Source organism: Saccopteryx leptura, chromosome 3 (assembly GCF_036850995.1).
Source record: "Saccopteryx leptura isolate mSacLep1 chromosome 3, mSacLep1_pri_phased_curated, whole genome shotgun sequence".
NCBI lineage: Eukaryota > Metazoa > Chordata > Mammalia > Chiroptera > Emballonuridae > Saccopteryx > Saccopteryx leptura.
Window position 1 is genome coordinate 114,022,393 of NC_089505.1, and position 27,713 is coordinate 114,050,105.

At 46.1% G+C, this 27,713-nt stretch overlaps 1 protein-coding gene and 1 non-coding gene across 10 annotated transcripts; both read right to left on the reverse strand.

Moving 5' to 3' along the window:
- Positions 1 to 426: 426 nt before the first annotated feature.
- On the reverse strand, positions 427 to 26,194 carry PABPC4 (poly(A) binding protein cytoplasmic 4). Of its 9 annotated transcripts, none has more exons than XM_066375959.1 (17): positions 25,057 to 26,194; positions 20,522 to 20,715; positions 19,123 to 19,238; positions 17,806 to 17,945; positions 17,351 to 17,445; positions 16,196 to 16,333; positions 15,490 to 15,585; positions 12,618 to 12,890; positions 11,972 to 12,044; positions 11,740 to 11,811; positions 11,111 to 11,197; positions 10,890 to 11,017; positions 9,263 to 9,356; positions 9,030 to 9,160; positions 8,777 to 8,836; positions 2,279 to 2,302; positions 427 to 604 (listed from the first exon to the last, which is right to left on the reverse strand). In XM_066375959.1, the coding sequence occupies exons 1-17, from the start codon at positions 25,247 to 25,249 to the stop codon at positions 485 to 487; spliced, it is 2,034 nt and encodes a 677-aa protein (XP_066232056.1). In that variant the 5' UTR covers positions 25,250 to 26,194; the 3' UTR covers positions 427 to 484. The 9 variants fall into 9 exon arrangements, with proteins under 9 accessions (XP_066232056.1, XP_066232054.1, XP_066232055.1 ...); XM_066375957.1 differs by having other exon boundaries at positions 11,689 to 11,811; XM_066375958.1 differs by having other exon boundaries at positions 11,957 to 12,044; positions 25,057 to 26,193.
- Positions 15,078 to 15,210, reverse strand: LOC136401624 (small nucleolar RNA SNORA55). Its single transcript, XR_010750646.1, has one exon. It is a non-coding gene; the product is annotated as a small nucleolar RNA SNORA55 (small nucleolar RNA).
- Positions 26,195 to 27,713: the final 1,519 nt, after the last annotated feature.

A 27,713-nucleotide genomic window follows, 5' to 3' on the forward strand; every position in this document is an offset into this window, starting at 1 on the left:
TCTTGAAAATTAAAAAACATAGGAAATAAGATTCCTTAATTTAATACAATATAGGTAGCCCTTCCTTGAAACAAAGAAAAATAAGGTACTATTTTTATTTCCAGCAATTAAAAAAAAATTGAAACAGCATGAAATGACATCCTTATTTCATACTTAGTCACGAAGACTGATCACAAAGATTTTTTTTTTTTTAATGGCCAAACATTGAAGGGTTTTGTGGTAGGCAAATGTCTACATTCTACCCCTTGGAACCTGGGAATATGCTTATTATATGGCAAGATGGAATTAAGGTTAGTCAGCTGATCTTAAAACAAGGATATTATCCTGGGTTTTTGGATGGGCCCAATATAATCACAAAGATCTTTTAAATGTGAAAAGGGAGCAGAAGAATTAGCTTCAGAGAAACAGTGTGTGAGAAAGACTTGCCTGGTCGTCGCCGGCTTGAAGATGGAAGGCACCAAGAGCCAAGGACTGTGGTCGATCTCTAGACGCTGGAAACAGCAAAGACACAGAGTCTCCCCCAGAGGCTCCCAGAGGGACACAGCCCTGCTGACACCTTGATTTTAACTTGGTGAGACCCATTTTGGACTTTTGATGTCCCGACCTGTAAGATAATACAATTGTCTTCTGTTATATAGTTCAAATAGTTTTCTTTTGAAGCACCCAACCTATCATAATCCTGTAGGTTTTCTCTTCCTTAGTTGTTATTGGTTTAACTTTATTAGAGTGTCACTTTTCAATGGCTCAAAAGAGCCTAACTTTTCTAACTAGAGCCAAAGTCACTTTCAGAGAGTTCATGAAATCCTGCCTCTTATGGAAGATTCACAATTCTACCTTGCAATGAATTTACACTTTATTTGCAGTATACTGTCCCAGACTAAAAGTCAACGAACATCCTGAAAAAGGTTGGAGAATAAATATGTTAAGTTTTGCAGGCCACATACAGTTTCTGCTGCATGTTCTTTTTTCCCCACAACCCTTTAAAAATATAAGGTCTACCGGAAAGTTCTGTCCGTTTCTATCACAACAAGTTTCGACACATAAGCACATGTTTATTTGGCACATGTGTGCCTATTTTTATCACTTAATGTATACATACTGACGTAGCAAATTAACTAAAAGTTGATTCACGTTACTCTTATGTGTGAAGCGATAGTGTACCCATGGCTACTGATAAAGTTCATTTATGCCACTGTAATTTTTACGAATTTCAATAAGGAAGAAACGCTACAGAAGCATGTCTGTTGCATCCACCATATTCTCCGGACTTAGCACCCTCCGACTAACACTTGTTTTTGTCCTTACAAAATTTTTTGAAGGGCAAAAAATTCAAAAAATGAAGAAGATATCAAACGGCCCTGGCCGGTTGGCTCAGTGGTAAGAGCGTCGGCCTGGCGTGCAGAAGTCCCGGGTTCGATTCCCGGCCAGGGCACACAGGAGAAGCGCTCATCTGCTTCTCCACCCCTCCCCCTCTCCTTCCTCTCTGTCTCTCTCTTCCCCTCCCGAAGCCGAGGCTCCATTGGAGCAGGGATGGCCCGGGCGCTGGGGATGGCTCCTTGGCCTCTGCCCCAGGCGCTAGAGTGGCTCTGGTCGCGGCAGAGCGACGCCCCAGAGGTGCAGAGCATCGCCCCCTGGTGGGCAGAGCGTCGCCCCCTGGTGGGCATGCCGGGTGCATCCCGGTCCGGCGCATGCAGGAGTCTGTCTGACTGTCTCTCCCCGTTTCTAGCTTCAGAAAAATCCAAAAAAAAAGAAGATATCAAACAAGCACTGGTCCAATTTTTCGCATCAAAAGATAAAACATTTTTCAAAAATGGGATATACAAATTGCCCTCACGCTGGCAAGAAATCATTAATAATAATGGCAATTATATTATTTAATAAAGTTTATTGACGGTAAGAAAAAATTTGTATTTTGTTTTATTCCAAAAACGGACAGAACTTTCTGGTAGAACTTATATATATAAAACATTTAGCTCATTGGCCATACAGAAACAGGCTAAGGGATGGCTCTGGCCCATGAACTGTAGTTTCCTGACCTCCAATGTAAAATACAAAACAGGGTAAGATTTAGTCAACAAAGATGGCTGGTATTTATTCAAATGTTAAACACAAAGAACATCTAAATAAGAATTCATTTTATAAACAGTTACTTCATAGTGAACACTTTCAAAGAATGACAACTTTTTTCTTTATAACTTTGGCTATGGAAATTAGAAACAAACACTTAATCAAGCACCAGGTAACAGCTTCAGTAAAAAGCAAAGATTCTCCGCCATACCGTGTCAGTAGCTGCCGCAGCATCCTGCCAAAAAAATAAAAAGTTTATGTTTGCAGTTAAACTCTCCTTACAGTTAGCACTTAAATAAAAACTCAGTAGCACAAGCACAGGAAAAAGACCCACTTTCCCTTCCTAACTGCTTAGACTGTTATGTATATATTTAACAAAAAACACATATTAACTGCTTCGTAGACCTGATAGTATACGGCCACGTGTCCAGGTTACGGAGACAGAGAATACCCACAGGAAATAGGAACTAGCACGCCAGGTCAGAAAGCTCAGGGCTCTGCAGGAAGGACTCGTCTTCCACATTCTGACTATATGAGGGGAACTTTGAGTCAGAATTTCCTACCTCTTGGCAACTGTTACCAAGCCTCTGTAGAGGGTTGACTAGTGTCCCCCAGATTTCATATCTACCCAAACCTCAGAATGTGACCCTGTTTAGAAATAGGGTCTTTGAAACCTGATCGGTGGTGGCGCAGTGGATAGAGTGTCAATCTGGGATGTTAAAGTCCCAGGTTTGAAACCCTGAGGTCACTGGCTTAAAGCGCAGGCTCACCAGCTTGAGCCCTAGAGATCACTGGCTTGAGCAAGGGGTCAATGGCTCCACTGGAGCCCCACCTGGTCATAAGGGAAGCAATAAGGCACATAAGAGAAGCAATCAATGAACTAAAGTGCTACAACTATGAGCTGATGCTTCTCATCTCCCTTCTTGTGTCTCTCTCTCTCTCTCTCTCTCACACACACACACACACAAAATAAAAATAAAATAAATAGGTTCTTTGCAGATGTAATTAAATGGAATGAGGCCATACTGGATTAGGGTGGGCCCTAAATCCATTAACTGATATCGTAATAATAAGAGAAGACACAGAGAGGCACACACAGAGAGGAAGGCCAAGTAAAGACAGGCAGAGACTGGAGATATCCAATTACAAGCCGAGGAATGCCAAGGATTGCCAGGAGCCACCAGGAGCCAGGAAGGAAAGGATCCTTCCTAGATTATTCAGAGGGAGCATGACCCTACCAATACCTTGATTTTAGATTTCTAACCTCCAGAACTGTGAGAATAAATTTCTGTTGTTTTAAGTCCACCCAAGTTTATGGTAATTTGTTATGGTAGCCCCAATAATCTCCTATACCTACCCAAATGGAGAGTGGTACCTTTTGTAACCAATAACAACAGTAACACTAGTCAAATAGTAAACAATGAAACTTACCTCTGCCAACCCAAATTCAACAAAACCATGTCCTCTGTGCTTTTCTACAATAGCAGAAATGGGTAGTTATTATGTGGGCAATAGGAGGAAGCAGGGCATATCCAGATGCCATTTAAAAAGGGAAAATCTAGGGCTCTGGCTGGTTGGCTCAGCAGCACAGCATCAGCCCAGCACGTGGAAGTCCAGGGTTTGATTCCCGGCCAGGGCACACAGAAGAAGCGCCCATCTGCTTCTCCACTCTTCCCCCTCTCCTTCCTCTCTGTCTCTCTCTTCCCCTCCCGCAGCCAAGGCTCCATTGGAGCAAAGTTGGCCCAGGTGCTGAGGACGGCTCCATGGCTTCCACCTCAGGTGCTAGATTGGCTCCGGCCTCAGCGGAGCAACGCTCCAGATGGGCAGAGCATCGCCCCCTCATAGGCATGCCGGATGGATCCTGGTCAGGCACATGCGGGAGTCTGTCTGACTGCCTCTCCACTTCTAACTTTGGAAAAAATACCAAAAAAAAGGGGGGGATCTAGTTTTTAGATTTTTCTTGGTTAACAATGCTTCTAGAAATAGTAAAGTCATTCTGTGCAAGTCAATATAAGTAAAGTGAATAAAATTTTAAACTTTGCATATTCTCTTCTAATGCTACCCAACTTAAACCTTAAGTTACTTTCCAAGCATTTTTTTCTTTTCTTTATGGATGCTTTGCTTTATTCAGATGGCTGGGAATCTGGGGAGATGGGGGCTACAGTCCCAAATCATCTCTTTTATTTTAGTAACCTTTATTTACAAGACTTAGAGAAAGTTAAAAAAAAAAAAAGTTGATCTATCAGTTATTTATTAACTACATACAGAGCACTGACCTCACTACTGAGTTAGGTGGGTACTTGAGAAAGCAGCACAGCTATTTTAGTTGGCAGAGAGCATGAGCAGTAGGAGTTACTAATTCATAGAACACAGGCGTAGAAAGGCTCCCAGAAGCCAGTCTTACCATCTTATTTAAGAATTGAAGAACTTAAGGCTCAGAGAGTTTAAGTGTCACACACAAAGTTAGTGGCAGCACTGGGTCTAAAACTCCTATCTTAAAAAATAACAACCAAGAATCAAATAGAACCATGCACCATAACTATGATACCAACGAAAGGAAAACTCACCCATGTGAGCAGAGGCCAAGGCTCCATGGTTGAGGCTGAGCTTCCTTGCTGCCCTGTGCTTTTTAAAAGCACAGCTGCCAGGGAGATCTGGTCAGCAGATGTGCACTTCAGCTACCCAGCAAGTGGTAGTGTGAAACAACCAAATCTTTCAAGATTTTCCAAAGACTATCTTCTTACTTATTCTTACTATACAGTTTCTATATTAAATGATGAGAAATGAAAGGCCTCAAATGGTTGAATGTGGAGAAAGCCTTTTTTCAAATAAACAAAACAAAATCTCTGTAAATTTCAGCCCACATCATACCACCATCTTGGCTTCACTGTCCTCAGAACATTCCTTTTCCATCATCAAAATCAGTGATGTTGTCCTACAGACATTTTAAACTTCATTACAAACCAAACATACACGGAATGTACATGATACTGTTTTTCTCAGGTTCTTTCCTTGGCATTAGGAATCTAAACATAAGCAACACCACACCAAGAAGACTTATCTACACCAAGCTCCTTTTGCTGATGTCCTCCACACTCTTGGTATAGCTGCTGCAACAATGTGTTAGCAAGACAGCCAGTGAGGATAAGAGCCCCTACAGTCTTTTGGATAGACAAAATGACTTCTCCACGCCCCTGTAATGCAGCTTCCTAGATGGGCTCATCAACTCCAATTTCTCTCTCCATACAGCCACTAGAATGATTCCAAGAAAGTGCAAATCTGATTACAGCACTGCCCTGCTTAATATTGTCCCAAAGCTCATCAATGACCGCAAGAGTCCAAATTCCCTAACATGGCATATTAGACCTTCATAACCCGAGCCCCGCCCACCTCCCCAGCCTCCTTTCCCCTCCTTCCTCAAGGTTAACTGTTTGCCTGGAAGTGCTCAGCCCTCTGAGCTAAGTCCTGACCTTTCAAACCTTGCTCTGGCGCTAGCACCTCTAGGATGTTAGCACTCACTTCTCCGGATGGAGTGGTCACTCCCGACCATATTCAACAATAATCCTACAATCACATCACAATGGTCGCCAACCCACGCAGTGAAGCTGTTTCCATAACTCCCCAAATATTCTGGGAATGCCTTCATCTAAGGAGCCAGGGCCGAGTTTGGGGTACGGGTCCAAGTACTGTATCTCACCACCTCTCTGGGTCCAGGGTCAGAGGAAAAAGGATTCTGGGTAGCGCTAGGACTAGCAAAGCCATTAGGTCGCGACCACCGTTCATAGACCGCGGGGACAAAGGCCCATTAGAGACCTGGCCCTAGTCATCACGCGCCGCCTGTAGCCAACCCCAACCTCGATTCAATCAAGGTCTTGCCAGCGAAGACCCTATCCACACCAGCTCGCCCACGTTGAGAATACCGCCAGCGGCCGCCATCTTGCACCCCGGCCCTTCCGCCGGAAGCTGGTACTCGCGCCCCGCCCACTGACCAGTTGGCGCAGACGCCGCTGCACCAACCGGGTTCTGCGGCTGGTAGGTGTGGAGGGGCAGAAAGATAATAAAAAACAAATGCATAGCTGCATTAATGGTTGTCAGAAAATGGGGGAATCTACTGTAGACCGGACCTGACCCTAAGGAAAAGCGGGAGTTGTCCAAAACGGAAGAACATTCCAAGGAAAGGGACCACGTGGGTAAGGCTCAGAGGAAGGTCAGCCTGCCAAGCTCAAGGAAGGGAAAAAGGGTTCCCGGAGGGAAGTGAGGACAAGGAGACGCTGACCTTGGCCAAGGAGTCATTTGGGAGACTGAAGGAACCACAAAACATGTAAGACTTAAGCATCTATTTGCTGCTATCTCCCAAGGCTTTCCCACTACCAGGGGAAACCCCGGTCACAGAAGCTAGGCTACCGGACCTGCTGATCTGCATAGAGGACCAACTGTGGTTGGCGACAGAAGGGACCGAGCACGTCATAGAGGGAGGGGCCTGGCACTACATACGTCATCACATGTCCATCTCCCAAGGCTTTCCCACTGCCAGGGGAAACCCTGGTCACAGAATCTAGGCAACCGGACCTGCTGACCTGCATACAGGACCAACTGCTGTAGGAGACAGAAGGGACCGATAACCCACCAGCAGCACGTCATGGAGGGAGGGGCCTGGCACTACATACGTCATCACATGTCCTTTAGAAATGTGCCAACCCGATATCAGATCCAAAGTCTGCTCTAATCAGACTCCTGTTCCCTACGCTAAGTAGGAGCCAATACAAAGTCCTCCCACAACAATGCAATGGGCCAGTTCTGCACATCTACCTAACCCAAAACAGCCTGCTTATAATTGTTAGGAGAGGATGAGAAGCTATACAGAACTTCATTTGACCCTATTTACATCCTAAAATTATTTCCAGTGAAGAGATTTATGGAATAAAACTATGTGGTCAGAGTACAACATAAGACAGAGGCAGTTTTATGATTTTTTCTTTATTGAGAAACTTAAGACTTGGGTACATCAAATAAAACCAATTTTGGGGAGAGGACCAAAACTCACAATAGAAAAAAAAAAGTTAACACTGTCTGGGCCATAGCAGAACCCAGAGAATATATATTTTTTAATCGAAAAATTCTAGGTGCATCATAATTGACCTTTCAATACAAAATGACCTATTAAATTTGTAATTTGTGGTTCTTGGTGTTGAAGTCCATAGGACAAGCTAGGAAGTCTTCAAATCTTGAGCTGAATTCCATGAGGGGTTATTTGGCTTTTGAATCCTGAAAAGAAAAGCACCAACACAATCAAAAGAACCTCAGAGATTCTCTGAAATCTCCGGCTGATGAAGAAGGTATTATAGTCAACCTCAGTGCTGACATTTGGGCCTGGATAAAATTCCGTTGGGGTTGACCTGTGCAGTGTAGAATGTTTAGCAGCATCCCTGGCTTCTACCCATTAGATGCCAGTGACACATTCCCAGTTGTCCGAACCATAAATGTCTCCTGACATTGGCAAATGTCCTCTGAAGGGGTACATCTAGTTGAGAACCAGACTTTGAGGATAGCTAGTCTATAAAGACTCATCCCCACCCTTCCAGGCCATCCTGTACTCAAAGCTTCTAGAATTTTATGGTTATTTTCCTTAAATCCCAAATGACAAGCCAAGAGGCCATGGCTAGTTAAGTCAACCTTAACCTCAATACCAGCTCTGGCCCTTAGTAGCTGTATTTTTTTCTTCTTCGTTTTTTTTTTTTTTTTTTTTTTTTTTGAGCAAGAGAGAGATGGAGAGGAAAGAGAGACAGGAAGGGAGAGAGATGAGAAACATCAACTCATAGTCGCAGCACTTTATGGTTGTTCATTGATTGCCTCTCATGTGCCTTGACAGGGAGGGGGGCCTCCAGCTGAGCCAGCAACCATGGAATCATGTCGATGATCCCGTGCTCAAGCTGGTGAGCCTGTGCTCAAGTCGGCAACCTCGGGATTTCAAATCCAGGACCTCAGTATCCCAGGTCGATGCTCTATCCGTTGCACCACCACCAGTCAGGCCTACCTGCACTTTTCCCTTGACTGTGCCTCTGTTCATTGAGTCTCCTTTCTTCATCAGTTCTTGCCAGACAGGATTGTCACTCACCAATCCCCCGCAGACAGGGGCTATGGCCCCCTAAGTCCAGAAGTTGACTGGAACACACACTGTAACTGCAGTCAGATGTGCGTCTGTCTCTCCCACTTTGACACCAAGGCCTGTGTATCCTGTGCTCCCAGAGCTAAGCAGTGGCTATATACACAGCTGACCTCACCAATCTCAAACCAAACCAGGGAGAATCTCACAGAAATGAGACTGTACGCTCTGATTATGACAACTCCCGTATATTTATCATTATTCCAAACCAAAAGTGGGATTCTTGAAAAAGTCTGCTTGTAACTATTATGAAAGGAGAATAAGCTATACAGAACTTCTAACCAGGTGCTCTTTATTGAGAAAACTGTTGCTTGCTTCTTATAATTTACAACCTTTACTCTTTTCTCCATGTTAACACATCCAAATGACAGAAAAAACCCAGATGACAGTGTGCACAAGTTATCAGGTTAAATGGCAGAAACATGGTTCTATATATTGTCCCTCATCTTTTAGAAAGACACTGAGTCAAAACCATTGCAGAAAACAAAAACAGCCAAACATACGGTTTTTCCTTGTCTAAGAGGTAGCAGCAGCAACAGCGCCCACCTTCTGGGCAGCTTCTTTCTTGGCATGATGAGCCTGCAGAACTGCCACGGCTTCATCCACCTGTGGGAAATCTCCAGGTGGTCAGTGACATGTAAGGAGAGCCCCTCAATCTTCCCTGAGCCCCAGCCCAGGGGCAGCCTCCTGAGGCTGACTGCTTTCTCAGACACCCAACCACAGCCACCCCTCCCCTCTGCCACACCTGGGGGCCCCAGGCCAGCTGTCACCCTCCCCAGCTGAGACCACCCGCATGCACCTTGGAGCGCAGAGACTCAGGCGACTCCAGCATGTGCAGCAGCTCGGAGTTGTCGATCTCCAGCAGCATCCCCGTGATTTTCCCAGCCAGGTTTGAATGCATGGTTTGGATGAGCGGGAACAAACGTTCTCCTGTGGGAAGATACTCCAAGTCACAACCAGCTTGAATCCCAGGAATGGACACTAGGTCTGGGTCAGTAGCAGGCTCTGGCCCCCTCTTTTGCAAGTACATACCCAGCATCTGCTTCTGTTCCTGGGGAGGTGCTGCGGCCAGCATGGAGGCGGTCAGGGGCTCCTGCCCCTGCACATGGACTGCAGGCTGGGGTGCCTGGGAACGAGGAGAGGCAGTGGGTTAGCACCAAAATAAGGACATTTGATGGTGATGAACATCTGAAAGTCTACTACGTCAAAGAGGAGGTGGAGGTAGTTGTCCTTGCTGTCAAGAAACTAACTGCAGTCCTGAGGGATGGAGAGGGCGAGGGGAGAACGGTGGTGTGCACACAGATATGCTGCCAGCTACAATAAGAGCACGCTATCAGAAGGGAAATAAAACAAATCTACAAAGTGTGGCAATCATCTACCACATGATTTTAACTTATTCAAGGTTATTTACCAAGGTTACCCACAGAATTTGAATCCTTGTTAACACAATGTATAGGGAACATTTGTGTGTACAGCTTTTACATGAAAATTAGTTTTCCTTTAGGGTGAATTCCTAGTCGAGACCAGCTCAAAGACTAGGAATATCAAACCATTTGCAATTATATCCTATATCACCTTCATTGTACCACATGTTTTTATTCTATCAAATGCTTGAGGACCATCAACATGCAATGGCAATGCCAGTCACAGCTCTGAAAGTAGGGCCTTATAGGCAAAATATTTCACACAGTATCAAGTTCCGGGGAATATTCAACTTAAGAGATCATGAAGCAGGAGGAAGCAGCTCAAGGATTACAAAGCTCAGTGAGGCTCCTCTAATCAAAGTGCTACTGAGCTTGGCCTGACTGGTGGTGCAGTGGTTAAGGTGTCAACTCAGACAATAAGGATGCTGTTTAAAACCCAAGGTCACTGGCTCTGAGCATAGGCTTGTCAGCACAGGGTCGCTGGCTTGAGCGGGGAGAATCGTTCGCACAACCCCAAAAGCTCATCAGCTCGAGCCCAAAAGTCGCTGACATAAAAAGCTCAATGCTGCTGGCTTGAACAAGAGGACACTGGCTTGCCCCAGTCAAGGCACATTTGAGAAGCAATCTATGCACAACTAAAGTGAAAGCAACTACAAGTTGATGTTTCCTACTCTCCCTTCCTGTGTGTCTCTCTTTCAAAAACATAAACAAATCAGTAAAATAAAGTGCTATTGAGCTTTTCAACAAAACAGATGCATCATGGCTTGCCTGGGGAGCATAGCTCCAGATATAGCAAGTTCCAGCTGAGAAAATCTGAGATCTGGGTCCAGCTGCCCTCCTCCAACTTAGCATGTCTGAAGCTGAATGTCTCTGTGAATTGAAGTTCTTTCCTGCCTCAATGCACGGATCATCTTGTAGAGCAGCCAAGGATCAACTGGGCCAGTGGAGGGGAAAGAGCAATGGAAGCTCAAAGAGCAGAATGAACTGTGTGTATTGTGAAAAGGAGATTGGAAGCACCAGCTGTCTCCTCTGGAGCATTTCTGAGTCAACTGTTATTGGGAAGAACACTTGAAGCTCTTCCTTGCCTACTAGATAGAGAGCCCCTCAAGGGCAGTGTCACCACAGGACACAGCACTCTGACACAGAGCAGGCATTTAATACCTACTGAGGAATCAAAGCAAGGCATCTTTGAAATCACATGCACGTGAAGGAAATCCCTTTAGCATGAGCCTCACCTGCAGAGGCGGTATGGCAGGGTGCGGGCTGCGGACGCTGGAGGCATACTTGTAAGGTGTAACAGCCCGAGGAGCAGCAGCAGCCACAGCAGCACGAGGGGCTAAGTTCTGCACAGCTGTGGGAACACCTTAGGAAAAGAACAAGTAAAATTAAAGCCATCAGTCTGGGCAAAGACCCGTCAAATCCCATCTTTCCCCATTCTGTGTGCATCCAATACCACCTCCAGACTGGCAGCTGTCAGTCAGCCCTTGCTGGGCGGCACCAGCCCCACCAAAGTCCATAGCCAAGCGGTCCGGGCACTCAGACCCTACAACAGACCAGCAAATGCACATCAGTGTTGGCAGCAGATGTCCAACTGGCCACGCCCCACGGAAGGAGAAATTCCAAAGTATGTTCACATAACACATCACACATGGGGCCTCGACTGCTACTCTCTTTAAGGAATGGCCAACAAAATAACACACAACTCTTGCCACCTCTCGGAATACAGGACATACTCTGTAAAAAAAGTTTCCTTAACTCTCCCAACTCCACCCAAAAGAACAGCTGCCTCTAGTTGCCCAGTTAACAAATTTCAACATTTAACCTTTTACACATGAGTCACCAATGAGCCAAGACTCTTAAAAGTAACCAACACTCCTAGAATGAATTGTTTCTCTGTCCCTTAGTACATACCTAAGCACACAGCTGACATTATAGAACCAGGACTCGATGAGCCCAACAAACTGACCAACCCTGGGCAGAGCCTAGCCATCCTGACCCCCTCCTCCCCACGTTTCTCAAGGCCAGTTCGCTCACCGACTCTCTGAGCAGTAGTAGTAGGGAGGCCACGAGAGGCCGGAGCATTACCAGTTGGAGCCAGATGGCGAAGAGCTGGACGAGGCCCAGACTGGCGTATAGCACTTGGCATTCCTTGGAAGCCTGGTGAAAAGATAAAAATTACATATCACCCATGAACGATGTGGATCAGAACCTCAGCTGCACCTCAGAGGGTCAGGGAGGAGATGCAGGGGAGACCAGGATAGGTATATCCTGGGTGATCAAATTCCTGTTCCCCACCACCTACCTTGAGGTCTCCCACCTTGCTGCCAGCGTGGATTAGGTCTCATCTGTGCTAACTGGTTAGGTGTGTAATATGGAGGTCTTCCCTGAGCCTGTAAGAGACAGCACCCAAGCCCTTTTAAGGACCTGAGTCCACACTAGAAGTATCTCATCTCATCTCATTACCAGCCCTTGGCTACTTCAGGTATTGGCTCTCTCTACTCAAAAGACCAGGAGGGCCTGACTGGTGATGGTGCAGTGGACAGAGCATTGACCTGGGATACTGAGGTCCCAGGTTCAAAACCCTGAAGTTGCTGACTTGAGCGTTGGCTTGTCAGCTTGAGCGCAGGATCAACATGATCTCACAATCGCTGGCTTGAACAAGGGGTCACTAGCTCAGCTGGAGCCCCCTGGTCACGGTCCATATGAGAAGCAATCAATTTATTAAAGGGACACAACTATGAGTTGATGCTTCTCATCTCCCTCCCACCCCCCGAAAATCAAACAAACAAAATACCTTGGGGGAAGGAAGAGCAATTAATGGGGATTCTTACTCTCCCCTACCACTGTATGTAAGACCATGGATAAGTCCTTCATTTTACTTGATATCCCAGAACCCCTCTCCCGACCCGTGAGAGTGCTGTCAGTGGGCAGGCCCCAGAGCCATGATCCTACAGCAGACCCACCTGTGGAACTGCTGGCACAAAGTAGCCACCAGCTGCAGGCTGGAACTGATTTAAGATGGCATTGGCAGGGAGTGCTCTCATTCCAGCCACCCGCTGCATATACTGGTTGGTGAGGTGAGCCTTTCGCTCTTCCTTCCTCTGGGCCAGGGCGACATACAGTGGCTTGGAGCCCACGATGCGTCCATTCATCTCAGTGACTGCTTTGGTTGCTTCTTCAGGAGATGAGAAGCAGACAAATCCAAAGCCTTTGCTTCTCCCATCCTCCAGCATTACCTACAAAAAGAGACCAGCTTAGAAAAAGGCATTCTGTTTGGGCTGGCATTAAAAGCCAAAAACCTGGGTTCCGTTGAGAGTTACCATGTCTAGAAGAGGGTCCTCTGCCCTGTCCTAGGATGCACCCCAGACCAACCGAGCCACACTTCTAAGGGTGGGATCTAGGCATTTTCTTTGTTAGGTTCCTCTTCTTTTTTTTTATTTCATGATTTTAGCAAGAGAGGATGGGGGAGGGAGAGGGAGAGAGGGAGAGCAAGAGAGGAACATCAAGTTGCCCTTGTATGTGCCCTGACCAGGGATCGAACCAGCAATCTGTCTGCTTCAGGACAACACTCCAACTGAGTTATCCTGCTAAGGCCTTTGTTAGATTCTAAAGTTCCCTAACACTATGATACGGCTAATGGTTAAATCAGGAACCAAAAGATGTTTCCTGGATAATCTAGCAGGAAAGCTACCGCTGTACCCACAAGAGATCTGGATGGTTGTGTCAAGCAATTTAATTGTAGAATTCATCTGCCCAAAGACTTTAACAAGCTCTTAGCACAGTTAGAATATGCTTTTGAAGTAACACAATTGGGAAGGAGCTAAATGACTGCCACCATTAATTCAATGCGAGTAAGAGTAGAAAAATGACCAGCTGGGAGACAGTTGGATTCTAGCCCCAGCCCTGCAATTTCTAAGCAACATTAACAAAACACTTCCTTGCCCTCTCAGAGCCTCAACATCAGTGAGGCAAATGGCTAACAAAGCCACAAGTCTACTGGTTTAGGCAGTCTTTTCCTATAGTCCCTTGTTTACAAATGGCTCTTCTCACCTGAAAAGGTTATTTATTACCTCCCCTGGCTCTCTCTTCAGAAGCACTGGGAGCAGTATGGCGTGTGCCTGGCACCACTCTGTGTCTTAGCTCACTGACTGGAGAGCCTCCTGAAGTGGAGGACATGGAGGTACAGATGTGTGTCAGCCCAACAACTCATTACAAATGAAGTGGACCAAAAAGGTTAAGATCAAGACACCCTGCCTATGAAACTTCAAGATATGGTTCTTTTGCTCTCTTCTGGCAAATGCCAACTGGACTGCTATGCTGATAAGCAAGACGACTAGCATTCCCTGCACTGGGGTAGGCCAGTGAGGGGGGGTGATGACAGGGTAGGGGCAAGGAACTGGAGAAACCCCACAGGATGACCCCTGGTCAACTCCCTGCCATAACTGATGATGATGCTCCCAAGTTATGAGTGACTTAAGCTAAGGGCCAGGGTAGGGTCACCTAGAGTCTTTACCGGCCCAGATGGCCTCTTTTCTCATCATCTTTTTTTTTTTTTTTTTTTACAGAGACAGAGAGAGAGTCAGAGAGAGGGACAGATAGGGACAGAAACAGAGAGAGATGAGAAGCATCAATCATCAGTTTTTCGTTGCGACACCATAGTTGTTCATTGATTGCTTTCTCATATGTGCCTTGACTGCGGGCCCTCAACAGACCAAGCAACCCCTTGCTCGAGCCAGCGACCTTGGGTCCAAGCTGGTGAGCTTTGCTCAAACCAGATGAGCCCGTGCTCAAGCTGGTGACCTCCGGGGTCTCGAACCTGGATCCTTCCGCATCCCAGTCCGACACTCTATTCACTGTGCCACCGCCTGGTCAGGCTTCTCATCATCTTAAGTAAGGACTTTATGACATTTGCACCTCTGCTGAGCAGGACTAGTGTCTACAACAGGCTTTGACCCCAAATTTTCAGATCCTGTCACACTCCCAAAATGCCAAGGATACACAGTACAACCTCATGTAACCAGCATTTTTTCTTGCTCAAGGACTCATACTCCTTGACTTTAAAATGGGGTTTGTGCCCTGGCCAGATAGCTTCTTTGGTTAGAGCTTCGTCTCGCAGCACAGGTTGCCAGTTTGACACCTGGTGAGGGCACATACAGGAACAGATTGATGTTCCTGTCTCTCTCTCTCTCTCTCACCCTTCCTCTCTTGCTAAAATCAATAAATGAACATAAATAAAATATAAAATGGGCTTGTACTTACCCTGCTAACTCAGCTGATTTGAATATCAAAGAAAATCAAGCAAATGACACATATGGCAAAACATGGAAAAACAAACTTCCTGCTCCTCTTTCCTCCTTCTAAGACCAGGATGGAGTTCCCATCCCAGCTCTCTAAGATCCTCAAAATACCTTCATTCAGGAAAAAAGTGTGGCAGAGTTGTAGAGACAGGCCCCAACAAATGGAAAACAGCCCGTCTGGATTTCCTCTGCTCTTTCTGTGGCACCATCTGTCCCCACACCAGCACAAAGCAGCAAAGAATGGGAAAGATTCAGGTGCTCTAGACTAGAGGTCGGCAGTGAGGGACTGGGTCAGATTCATCTCCACATCCCAGGACTTGGGGAGACAGCACAGAAATACTTAATGAATTAAATTGTCACTTTCCAGAGCATACATTTGGACAGCTAACTGAATGCAGAAGTTTGCTAGATTAAATGTGGGAGCTATTCTCAGAGATGAATACAGTTTAGATCCTATTCCATTGATGAAACAAATGCCAACAAACTGCTGAAAGATTACAACTTCTGCTTTCAACCCCAGAATCTTAGTATCAAATACCTTAGCACTGGTGATGGATCCGAAGGGAGAAAACTCTTTCCTTAACTTCTCGTCGTCAATGGTGTCATCCAAGTTCTTAATGTAGAGATTCACACCCTAAAGCAGAAGGATCGCTGTCAATTGCTCTTTGATAGCCCGTACATTCCGTAAGACAGTGATTCTCTAAGTGTGGGACCCAGACCGGCAGCACCAGCATCTTTGGGTACTTGTTTGAAATGTAAATTCTCAGGCCAGAATCCAAACCTAATAAATTAGGAACTCTGGGGCCTGCAAATCTGGGTTTTTAACAAGTCCTGAAGGGAATTCTGACGCAGGCTCAAAGTTGAGAAACTACTGCCCTAAGCTTCTGATAAGAGCAAGTCACAAGCTATTATCATCCTCCCTCACACAGCTGCTCTGGCTGACCACTCAGCCCAGCAGCACTCTTCTTGCCACCACTCCAAACAAACGAGTATCATTTAAGTAAAAGGAACCCACACAACTAACAACAGACTGAGGCTTCTGAAGAGTCCTTAAATAAATAAATTCATCTCTTTGGTCCCTGTTCTAGAATTGCTGCTACATCTGGTAGGCACAGCCTGTTAAACCCGATGACGGTGAGTGGGCTCCGAGAACCCAATAAGACAACCTGCTCAACATCTGGGTGCTTTGCCAACACATCCCAGTAAATTCCCTGTGGGTAGGCTGCGCCAAGACCACCTCTCACCTGATATCGACTAATTCTCTCTTGTTTCAGTTGCTCAAATTTCCGTTTTAACTCGGCCTGTCGTTCCACTTTCTTCTGTGCACGGCCTACAAAAATAACTTTCCCACTGATTTCTTTTCCATTCATCTCTTCCACGGCCTAAAGAAGACAAAAATATGCATCTTTAAAACAAGATGCAGAAGCAGGGGCCTTGCTCTGGAAGTCTGTAAGTCCCACCAAATATTCCGAGAAAGAAATCTTCCTATAGGACAGTGGTAGTCAACCTGGTCCCTATCGCCCACTAGTGGGTGTTCCAGCTCTCATGGTGGGCGGCAGTGGAGCAACCAAGGTATAAATAAAAAGATAGATTTAACTATAGTAAGTCGTTTTATAAAGATTTATTCTGCCAAACTTAGCGAAAATCCGACATAAAGTACTTGGTAAGTAATTACTATTATATGCTTTAACTTGCTGTAACTCTGCTTTATAAATTTTATAAAGTGAAGTTACTTCCCTACTTTATAAATCACCATTACTGTGGAACTGGTGGGCGGATAGAAAATTTTGCTACTAACAGAGATACAAAAGTGGGCAGTAGGTATAAAAAGGTTGACTACCCCTGCTATAGGACTAAAAACTCACTTCACTCCATCTCTGAAGTCAGCTAACCAAACTTCCTCATCAGTAAAATGGGGTTAATATTTAGATGTGATTGGCCAGGTAATATAGGAAAAAAATAGAACAGTTGTATAAATACAAGCATAGTAGACATGAGCTCAGCTTGATTGTCACTAGATTTCTCAGGTTCTTTTGTGGGATTAAGTTATGCGTGTCAAGGGCCTAGCACAATGCTTTATCCACAATAGCTGTTGTCCTATTATCAAATCAAGAACTCTCTGGTCCTTAGTCCCCTCACCTATGAATAGGAACAAACACCTGTCCTATTTTCAACCTACAAAGCTGAACAGCTAAGGTGACAGTATGTGCCAAGTGCTTTGAAAATAGTTAACTGATACATGAACATATAAAACCCCTTAAGAAGGCAATTCTAGAGCACAGTAACTTCATCACCACTAGACCCTCAGATAATTCTGGCTCCATTCTATGTGTATCAAGGCCCTGCCCACATTCTGGGGCCACTACTTACCAAATTTTCCCAACCCTTGTGGTACTCACCTTATTGGCATCCTCGTGTTTTTCGTAACTCACAAAGCCAAAGCCTTTGGACTTCCCACTGGGATCTCTCATCACCTTGACACTCAGGGTCTTACCTATTACCAAAGGACAGAACTATTAGTAGCACCATCTCTACCACAGCTCGAGGAGAAAGGCTTCTCTGGGAACCCACTTGAAGCAACCTCTTGCTGAACCCAGATGGACTATTAAGGAAGAGGCACCATGCCTGGCTTTTTAATTCTAACCAAGCTGCTGAGATGGCCTTAAAACTTGGAAGATGTGGGGTAAAGCCAAGAGCCAAGGCCTGAAATCTATTCTTATCTACCTTGTGACCTTTGTCACAAAAGGTATTTTTCTTCTGGGTCTAGGTGACCTCTTCTGTTAAATAAAAACAGATAAACTCCAGGTCTGATGGACTGTTAGAGAGGACACATGGGGCAACGGACTCAACTTACCAAACTGGCTGAACAGCTCTTTCAGGCTCTCATCATCCATCTCTTCCCCAAAGTTTTTGATATACACATTGGTGAACTCCTTGGCTTTGGCTCCAAGCTCAGCTTCCCGCTCCTTTCGAGATTTGAATCTGCCCACAAACCTAAAAAGAAACCATGAAAAAAAAGGATCACCCAGAGGAATAAAACATGATTTCTAGGGACTGGTTAAAGGCCGATAGGAGAGGTTAAAATATGAATCCCAATCCAACCACCAAGAGAGCAAGTCCGAGATGCCCAACTCCCGACAGAAAGAGAAAGAGGTGGGACCGTCTTGCAGGGCCCAGCCCCGGGGTCCTGGCTCAGGCCAGGCTAGTCCTACCACATCACACTGCCTTCGTGGAGAAACCTGATGACCACGTTTTTTTAAACGTTCATTTCTGTGCATCTATGTAAATGCATAGAAAAGGTCTGGAAGGATACAAACCAAACTGTTAACAGTAGTTAATCTGAGGAGTGAAATTGCTGGAGTGAACTACCTATAATTTTTCAGGAATGTATCCATACACTAAATATCTTTAGACTTCTTTCTAGGAATACATTTAGGAGACTTGACAACTGGGCACAATATACATCATCAATGCAACCCACCCCCTGGTTTGTTCAATAATACAAAGGACAGAAATGACTTTTGCTTACTGTAGCCAAGACATATTATTGTCCCTCTCCTCTCCCTGCATAGCTTAGCTGAGATCACCATCTCTCCATTCTGCAATAGCCACACCAAAGCAACAAGGTCTATTATGAAGTGTCTTCTGCAAGATGAGAATTTCCATTGTGATGAAATAGGTATTACTGTGGAGCCAGCCTTGTGTTAGAAGGCCACCGAGTCATAAGTTAGCCAAGTGGAGCTCTGGGGACAATTTGGCATCAACCTCTAGTGAGTGATCCCGTGGACAGGCCAAGGTCACATGGCTATAATATACAGCTCCTGGTCAGTCCAGGGCCCTCTCCACTCTGCCACTGGCCAAGACCCCTGCTCAGAGTGGGCTTAGAGCTGTGTTCCAGCCAGCCCTACGTGCCGATGCTCACAAAACCCAGACATATGCTTTTAAGGGAAAGGCAGCAGCAGGCCATGGCTTGGGCAGGAAGCCCACCTTGGCGAGTCAAAAGGGCTGCCATGGCTCGGCAGGGAGACTCACCAGCCCTGGAGTGGAGAGGTAGGAGCAGGCCACACTTGGGCCGAGAGAACCAGTAGCCGCCTTGTGTGTGCCAGTTAATACCGAGGTGGGGCCATGGCTGGCTCATGCGATGGCTGTTGCTCCGGACTGGGACACTCACACTTTGCGGTCGTTGAGGAGCATGCCGTTCATCTTCTCGATGGCCTTGTCTGCAGCCTCTTGGGTCTCGAAGTGAACAAAGGCATAACCCTTAGAGCCGTTCTCATCACACACCACCTGTCAAAGACAAAGCAAGGCCACTTCAGCGCCACTGGGCAGGCTCCAGAGATTCAAGAACCATGTGGTCTCTCTTACTCAGAGTCTCCCATGTTTGTAGCCTCTAGCTCAGTGGTTCTCAACCTGTGGGTCGCGACCCCGGCGGGGGTCGAACAACCAAAACACAGGGGTCGCCTGAAGCCATAGGAAAATACATATTTATTATACAATACATTTTTAAATAAAATATGTATTTCTGATGGCTTTAGGCGACCGACCCTGTGTTTTGGTCGTTTGACCCCCGCCAGGGTCGCGACCCACAGGTTGAGAACCACTGCTCTAGCCCATCCATGGCCAAACAGCAGGAAACTACAGCAATTAAGGTTTTTCTAATACTCAGCATGGCACCAGGCACCCTGTAATGTTCCATTTAGAAATGCTAGCCACTATTAGGTTGCTCCTATTCCAAATGTTTTCTTCATTAAAAACACCAAGAGATCTGGGTGCAAAGCCACCGTGCTACAAAAAGACAAGCTATTTTCCAAGCCCATAACAGAATTTCAATCTAGTGTGGAGTCAGACATATAAACCACACAAGTTGTACACAATTCTCCACATAAACAGATGCAAAGAAGGAAGAAGGTCAATTTATGCTTCTAAAATGACTACATACAGCTTCCTGGAAACCAGAGTCACTCTCTGGGTCCCTGCCCCCAAGAAAAATCTTTTCATGCCTTCCAAAGTTAGAAGACAGGAAGGATATATCAGGCAGAGGGAAGAACAAAGACACAAAAGCACCTGATAGTTATGCTAGGTTGTGGCCCGAGATATTCTACAGGGAACATTTACACTTAAGAGCCATTTTCAGAATTTTGAAGATTACCATACCCTGTCACCCAATTCCAAGGCAGTTTCCCATTTATTATTTCGTGTGTGTGTGTGTGTGTGAGACAGAGACAGAGAGAGGGACAGATAGAGACAGACAGAGATGAGAAGTATCAATTCTTCATTGTGGCACCTCAATTGTTCATTAATTGCTTTCTTATATGTGCTTTGACCAGGGGGCTACAGCAGACCAAGTGACCCCTTGTTCAAGCCAGCGACCTTGGGCTCAAGCTGGTGAGCTTTGCTCAAACCAGATGAACCCGTGCTCAAGCTGGTGACTTCGGGGCTTTGAACCTGGGTCCTCCACGTCCCAGTCCTCTGCTCTATCCACTGCGCCACCGCCTGGTCAGGACAATTTAGTATTTCTTGTTTTCAGGATGCAGTAATTATTTAGCTGAAATCATTTAATCCATGTTTACCTTGCAGGACAAAATGTTTCCAAAAGCAGAAAAAGTATCATAAAGTGCCTTGTTATCAATAGATTTGTCCAGGTTCTTGATGAAGACATTTCCCACACCAGATTTTCTCAAAGAGGGATCCCTCTGAGACCACATGATACGGATTGGTTTTCCCTTAATCACATCAAAGTTCATGGTGTCCAAGGCCCGCTCAGCTGCAAGAGAAACACACTTCAGTCCGGGATAGAATACACCAGTGGTCGTCAACCCCCAGTCCATGGGCCATTTGGTACCAGTCACAGAGAAAGAATAAATAACTTACATTATTTCTGTTTTATTTATATTTAAGTCTGAATGATGTTTTATTTTTTAAAAATGACCAGATTCCCTCTGTTACATCCCTCTAAAACTCACTCTTGACGCTTGTCTCGGTCACGTGATACATGTATCCATCCCACCCTAAAGGCTGGTCAGTGAAAATATTTTCTGACATTAAACCGGTCTGTGGCCCAAAAAAGGCTGGGGACCACTGGAATACACCTCACACAGGTGAATGCCACCATCCCAGGAATAAGTAACCCCAGGACTTTTCAAGGTAACCATTCTGATAAAAAGCAACTCTTAAAACTAAAGGGCATCAGATTCTTCTAGCCTGCACTGCTTCTGACAGCAGATTAAGTTCTATCTAGCTAGTTAATCTACATCATGGTCAAAGTCTCAACCTCTTTGGGTTGGCATCTTGGTTGGGTCAGGGGGTTAGTTAGGCAAGATCATCTAAATGGCCTTATGGCACCAGGATCAAACAATATCACAGGCCTGACCTGTGGTGGCGCAGTGGATAAAGCGTCAACCTGGAATGCTGAGGTCACTGGTTCAAAACCCTGGGCTTGCCTGGTCAAAGCAGATATGGCAGTTGATGCTTCCTGCTCCTCACCCCTTCTCTCTCTCTCTCTCTCTCCTCTTTAAAAAATGAATAAAGTCTTAAAAAAATTCTAAAAAGAAATAGTATCACAGTGGTGGGGACATGTTCCAAGATCCCCAGTGGACGCCTGAAACCATGGATGGCACTAAACCTTACATATATGATGTTTTTTCCTACACATACACACCTGTAATAGAATTTAATTTATAAATCAGGCACAGTAAGACATTAACAGTAATGATAAAATGGAACAACTATCACAATACACTCTAATAAAAGCTCTGTCTCAAAATATCTTATTGTATTGTAGTTAACTTTTCACTTAAATAAAGCTCTTTCTGGTTCTCTTTAGCATATCTGAATTCCTCACATGACTAGTGTTGTGCTTTGGGGCCATTAAGTAAAATGAGGGTTACTGAACACAAGCACTGCAATACCGCAGTCCATCTGATAACGGAGACAGCTAAGTGACCTGACTAGCTGGTGGGTAGTGTATAGAGCATGGAATGCTGGACAAAGGATGGCTCGTCCTGGGCAGGATGCGGGAGATTTCATCACACTACTCGGAATGGCACACAATTTAAAACTTATGAATTATATCTGGAATTTTCCATTTGGTATTTTTGGACCACAGTTGACCACAGGTAACTGAAACTGCAGAAAGCAAAACAGTAAATAAGAGGGGACTACTGTACCTCCTCCTTGACAAACCTTTTTTATCATGTGTAAAAGTGCAGCCTAGCACCCACAATGACACAGGTGGAACAGGTGAAATTACCCTTTTTTCCCTGATATCCATTTTTTTAAAAAAGACTTTTATTTATTCATTTTTAGAGAGGAGAGAGAGAGAGGAGGAGCAGGAAGCATCAACTCCCATATGTGCCTTGACCAGGCAAGCCCAGGGTTTTGAACCGGCAACCTCAGCATTCCAGGTTGATGCTTTATCCTATTGCACCACCACAGGTCAGGCCTGATATCCATTTTAAAGAATGAACAACTTATGTTCAGGGTGGCTGAACAATGCAGCTAACTAGTGACCAAGAAACTAATACCACTGTCTAACCACCATGCTATACACTTGAAACTAATACAGACAACACTGAATTGAAAAAAGAAACAAATACCAGATTTTCTGTTTCCTTTTTTTTTTAAAGATTTTATTTATTCATTTTAGAGAGGAGAGAGAGAGAGATGGGGGGGGGGGGCGCCGCAGGGAGCAGGAAGCAACAACTCCCATATGTGCCTTGACCAGGCAAGACCAGGGTTTTGAACCAGTGACCTTAGCATTCCAGGTTGATGCTTTAGCCACTGCACCACCACAGGTCAGGCTCTGTGTTTCTTTTTTAAATAAGGTATTGCAAAGTAATTAAGTAGTTGTCATTTAGTCTACACTGAGACAAATGACAAAACAAAACTGTCAGCAAATGACTGGGATTGAAAATGTATGATCCTTGAATTCAGCCCAGTTTCTTCCATTTTCAGTTCCTGAGAACAGATATTGATTGACAAAAAGCCTCAATCATCAAAATGATAAACACTAATGGTTACAAATGAAAATGTTCTTTGTATAATGAGGTAAGAAAGATAAAACTGCAACACCTTTCTGCCTAAGTAGACCGTGCTGGTAGGCCCAGCACCTGGTAGTTTCCAGACACATTCTCCATCCAGGGCCTTGGTTCTTTAGCTTCCCAACCAATCCCATGTGTGCACCATGGAAACCATTTAAAGGACCAGAAGCTAAAATACATCATCAGCTGCAGTCAGAAGCAATTCTCTTCACTGGTAGTAACAAGGACCAGGAACTGGTGGCTAATTACCCTGATTTACACAATGATATAGCACCCAGAATGCCCTCCATGAAGGCATGGGGGTGGCAGTGGCATCATCCCACTTAAAAAGGGGACAAAATTCCCTCACTGCCTTCTCCACAAGCTTAGCTGCCCAACCAGCCAAGGGAGTACCTATCTCCATTTTACTCATTTCCAACCACCTTCCCTAGGTCGCGTCCTCAGTGTGGAAGGGGAGGAGGTCAGGAAAAGCCCAGGCCCAGGAAAGGTCGCTTGTGATTGCCAGCTGATGGAAAGATTGGGACCCCTGATCTATGTTTCATTAATTAGCAGTGAAAAGAACCCATTTCAACACCACTCCTCTCCTATTTCCAGACAGCGCTGCAGAAGGCAAGTCAGCTTAGCCTGACAAATTGGGCTGCACTTATTTATAGCAGGGAGAGGTCCTGCAGAGGTATGTGTTGGCAGACACACTGACCAATGGCTTCTGCCACTATTGCTAAGTGACAGGACTTTTGTTCAGAAGAGTCAAGAAGGCAGGCAACAGCCAATGTATCCACTACTCCCACCTAAAAAAGGCCACCCTCAGCTACTTTTCTTGTGCCTGTGGCCAGACAGACACTAGTCATCTCAGAGCACACTGAATTGATGGGAGCAGCGCCTTGAGTACCTCAACAAGTCCAATCCTCTGGTTTCAGTTGCATCCTGGGCAAGTAACATTCTCCATGCTTCACAGACAGCGAACAAAGTGGGGACAAAAATTGGGGCCTGGAGATCCTTTGCCACAGAATGGCTTGTTTCTCCTAGTAATGATCTCTACAGTTGTTCCTTTTTAATCTGGAGTCACGTGCAGCCCCTGATTAGGTTTCTTCTGGCCTCACTCTCGCCACCACGCCTGCAGCATACCTCTCCACTCCACTGCTCCAAGCTAAGGCCCAATGTGGGCTCAGAGCACTGCACTGGCAGTCCCAGCTTAGCCTCAACCTTCTGCAATCCCTTTTCCCTCTCAGGAGTCCCATTTTCTTCAGATGGGATGAAGTGAAAGGGTTTTGACAAGTGTAAATAAGCACTGTTCACAGGTGAAACAATAATCCCCACCAGCCAGCGATTTCCAGATTTCCATAGCGATATTTGCCCAGATTACAGTAACACCTATTCCCCCCAGCCCAGGGCTTCAACCAGAGACAAGAACTCCTCCACCCCAGTGGCATACACCCAGAGCAGGGCGCTGGCCTGGCACATGCAGCACTGCTGGTGCTAACACAGAGCCTGCTCAAGTTTAATGCACAGAATTATTCACCTGCTTCCCACCTGTCTGGAAAGACCTTATCAGCACAAAATCAGACTTTTAGTCCAGGGTAAAGGTAGGGGAAGGGGCAGCAGTTTTGTGATCTAAAATTTTTAAACAGGATCTAAATTTTTCTAAACAGGAATTGTGTCTCAACTGTCCTTTTTGGCAGGGGCCTGTGAAGGGCACCAGCCCATGCCCACGCACTAGCAAGGGTCTAACCGACCACCCCACTAGAGCAGGACCACACACCATGAAATAACCGTGACTTCCCTCCGAAACCATTTGAGTCTCCTTGGGTTCCAACCCCACTGCCACCACTGATTAGTCCAAGGTCACCCAGTTAGCAAGTGGTGGAAACAACACTGAAAACTCCAGTCATCTGATGCCAGGATCCCGTGTTCTCAACCCCTGCATCCTGTTCCCCATTATGGCTTCTGTGGCAACGCACTGTCGTGATGCCCCCCCTTCGTGTGGGTAGGGATCCGCCTGATGGATGACTCCCTAGGGCCCCCCCCCCCCGGGATCACGAGAATTTGTGGACACAGCTTCTACTCACCGTCAGCCGGCTGCTGGAAGTTGACGTAGGCATAACCCAGGGAGCGGCGGGTGATCATATCGCGGCAGACCCGGATGGACAGCACAGGCCCCGCAGGGCTGAACTTTTCATACAGCATGGCCTCGGTGACGTCCGAATGCAGGTCACCCACGTACAGGGAGGCCATGGGGTAGCTGCTGGCTGCAGCGTTCATCTCCCCAGCCCCCACCACCCCAAGCCCCGCCAGGAGGACTTCTTATAGGGACGACACTGGACAAAAAAGGGGCTCTTCTCGGAGCCGGAGCCGGGGCCGCGCCGCGGCTCACAGGTGGCAGAGTGCAGCTGAGAAGCTGGAGTCGGCTCAGGAACAGGAGGGGACAGGAGTTCGGGGGCGGCTCGCTCGAGACTGCAAGACCGCAGACAAAAGGCTCTCAAAAACAATATGGCCCTCCCTGGGAGTTTATTTCCAGCTGTCCTGGCCTGAAGCTCCAAATTTCAAAAACAAATTTATTAAAATAGGGACTTCCCTCCAAATTAGAAAAATTCTTAAGGAGCCAACCAAACGGTGCCCACGCGGCCTCCAGGACACGGGTTTTTCTATAAATATAGGCCTCGGGCTCCTGGCGGTTTAAGATTACAGCAGCCAGGGAAGAGGGATACAAAACACCCGTCGGTGCCGGCTCGGCAAGCCCGGGGGGCAGAGCGCGCAGCCGCCTCCACGCCGGGCCGCAAAGGGCAGCGCGGACACGTGGTGCGCGGGGAGGACGGCGTGCGGGGGCGGGGGCGCGGGGTTGCCACGCGGCGCGGGCGGGCGGGCGGCCGGGGCGGAGGCGCGTGGGCGCGGGCGGCTCACCACCGGACCGACAGACGGGGACCGACGGGCGCCCAGGTGCGGCGGCGGCGGCAGCGGTCGCAGGCAGGCCGGAAGCGTGCAAAGTGACTTCCCCGCGGGTTCTCCGGAGAGGATTCGCTTTTTCTTTCCTTTTCTTTTTTTTCAGATTTTAAAGCGTTTTCAGGTTTTTTTTTTATCTTTTTCTCTTTTTTTCTTCAGGCTGCTGGGCCCGAAAGCGGCAGAGGCTGCGGCGACCCGGGGCGGAGAGAGGCGGCTGAGGGAGCCACCGCTCCATTTATACCCGCCCCGGGCGCTGCTGGTCGAAGGGCGCCTCGCGACCTGGGCGCAGTCGTGCCCGCCCACTCGGCCCGGGGGCCCGAGGCGGGGCGGCCACGCGAGAGCGACCCGGCGCGGCCGTGTAGTGCCACAGCGACCCCTGGCGCGCGGAGGACCGCTCCGCGGGGGGTCCTGTGCCAGACCCTTAGGGCCTCTGGCCATTGACTGGAACGCTGTTGGAAACAGCTCGCATCTCCAGGAATAGAACCCACAGATAATTGAACTCACACGCATGATGTTTATTAACAATGTATTGCTTAATTGTAAAGTAAAAATGACAAAATAAATTATAATTATGTAACAAGTGTTCCTATACGTAAATGTTTGGTTCCTAATGCAGGAGAAAACATTCTGAAGTTTTCAGAATACTGGGACCTGGTGGTAGAATCACCAGGCATCGACGGCTACAACTGCAGATTTATGGGTGATGGGATTTTCTAGAAAAATGAACACAGTTTGGTAAAGTTTCATAAAAGAAATGCGGTTATCCCTCTATTTACATGGTAGTGGCATTTCTGGAAAATTAGTTGACATTTAAGGGTGCAAAATACTTTTTGTTTCTATGTAAAAAGGATTAGTGTCTAGGCTCTAGGAGGGGTAGAAAGAAACTTTATTTCAGCTGGTCTAATAATTGAGATGAGAGAGATTAAGAGGAAATAAATAAAAGTAATGCCATATGTATGCATAAAAACTCCACATACATGAGAGAGTCACACACACACCCCACATACATGAGAGGTTCAGAGACAATGTTGAATGAGGTATATATGACATTCTGAGCTAAGGATGAGGTAAAGTGCCTTGGGGCTTCAAAGGGGAAGAGGGTCATTCACAGGACAATAAGATGTTCTGTAATTAGATGTTTGCCTATCCTATAGATAGGTTGTAAAAGTTACTTCTAGTAATAACTCATTATGGGTAAGGCGTCCAATTTAAATTCTTTAAGGGGGGTGGTAAAAGTTTCTCCTGAGCCCACAGAGTCACAGGGTCTCGATTACTTTCAGCTCAAAATAATTCATGTACTACAATGGCATATCTTGGAAGTGCCTGTTCTGAATGACTTTAGTCCGAACTTTGAAACTTCCCGAAAAGTTTCACATTGCAGAACTTGGGTTTGATAGATTGTTCCATATCTCACTAAACCAGTCTCAGTCCTGAGAACAGGTCCGTTCAGTTAAACAGTCGTGTCACATTTCAGGAGACAGTGATGGAGGTGAGCTCCCAAAGCCAGGCCTAGGGTGCAAGCAATCAAGTATTTAATAAGAGACATCTCTATGTAAACAAAAGAAAAACAATGGTTAATTATTAGAACAAACTACAATCCCATTTCTGAGTTCTCAAGGCAGCCGGTGGAGAAGATTTCTAGATGTCTGTCTGGAATAATCTTTAAATGGAGTGAAGGCAGGCAGTTATAGTCTGATAAAATTTCCTGGTCTATAGTTTGCATGTCTTGGGCGATCTGTCTGCAACAGGCATGAAGATCGTCCATCTATGAGCTGTTGTGGTGATT

Excerpts from the sequence above, each read along its gene's own strand:
- PABPC4 (XM_066375956.1), bottom strand. The coding sequence starts at position 25,249 with ATGAACGCTGCAGCCAGCAGCTACCCCATGGCCTCCCTGTACGTGGGT. Across the intron at positions 20,716-25,056 it reads CTTCCAGCAGCCGGCTGACG|CTGAGCGGGCCTTGGACACC; the intron begins GTGAGTAGAAGC and ends TTTCTCTTGCAG. Across the intron at positions 17,946-19,122 it reads CTCCTCAACGACCGCAAAGT|GTTTGTGGGCAGATTCAAAT; the intron begins GTGAGTGTCCCA and ends GTTTCTTTTTAG.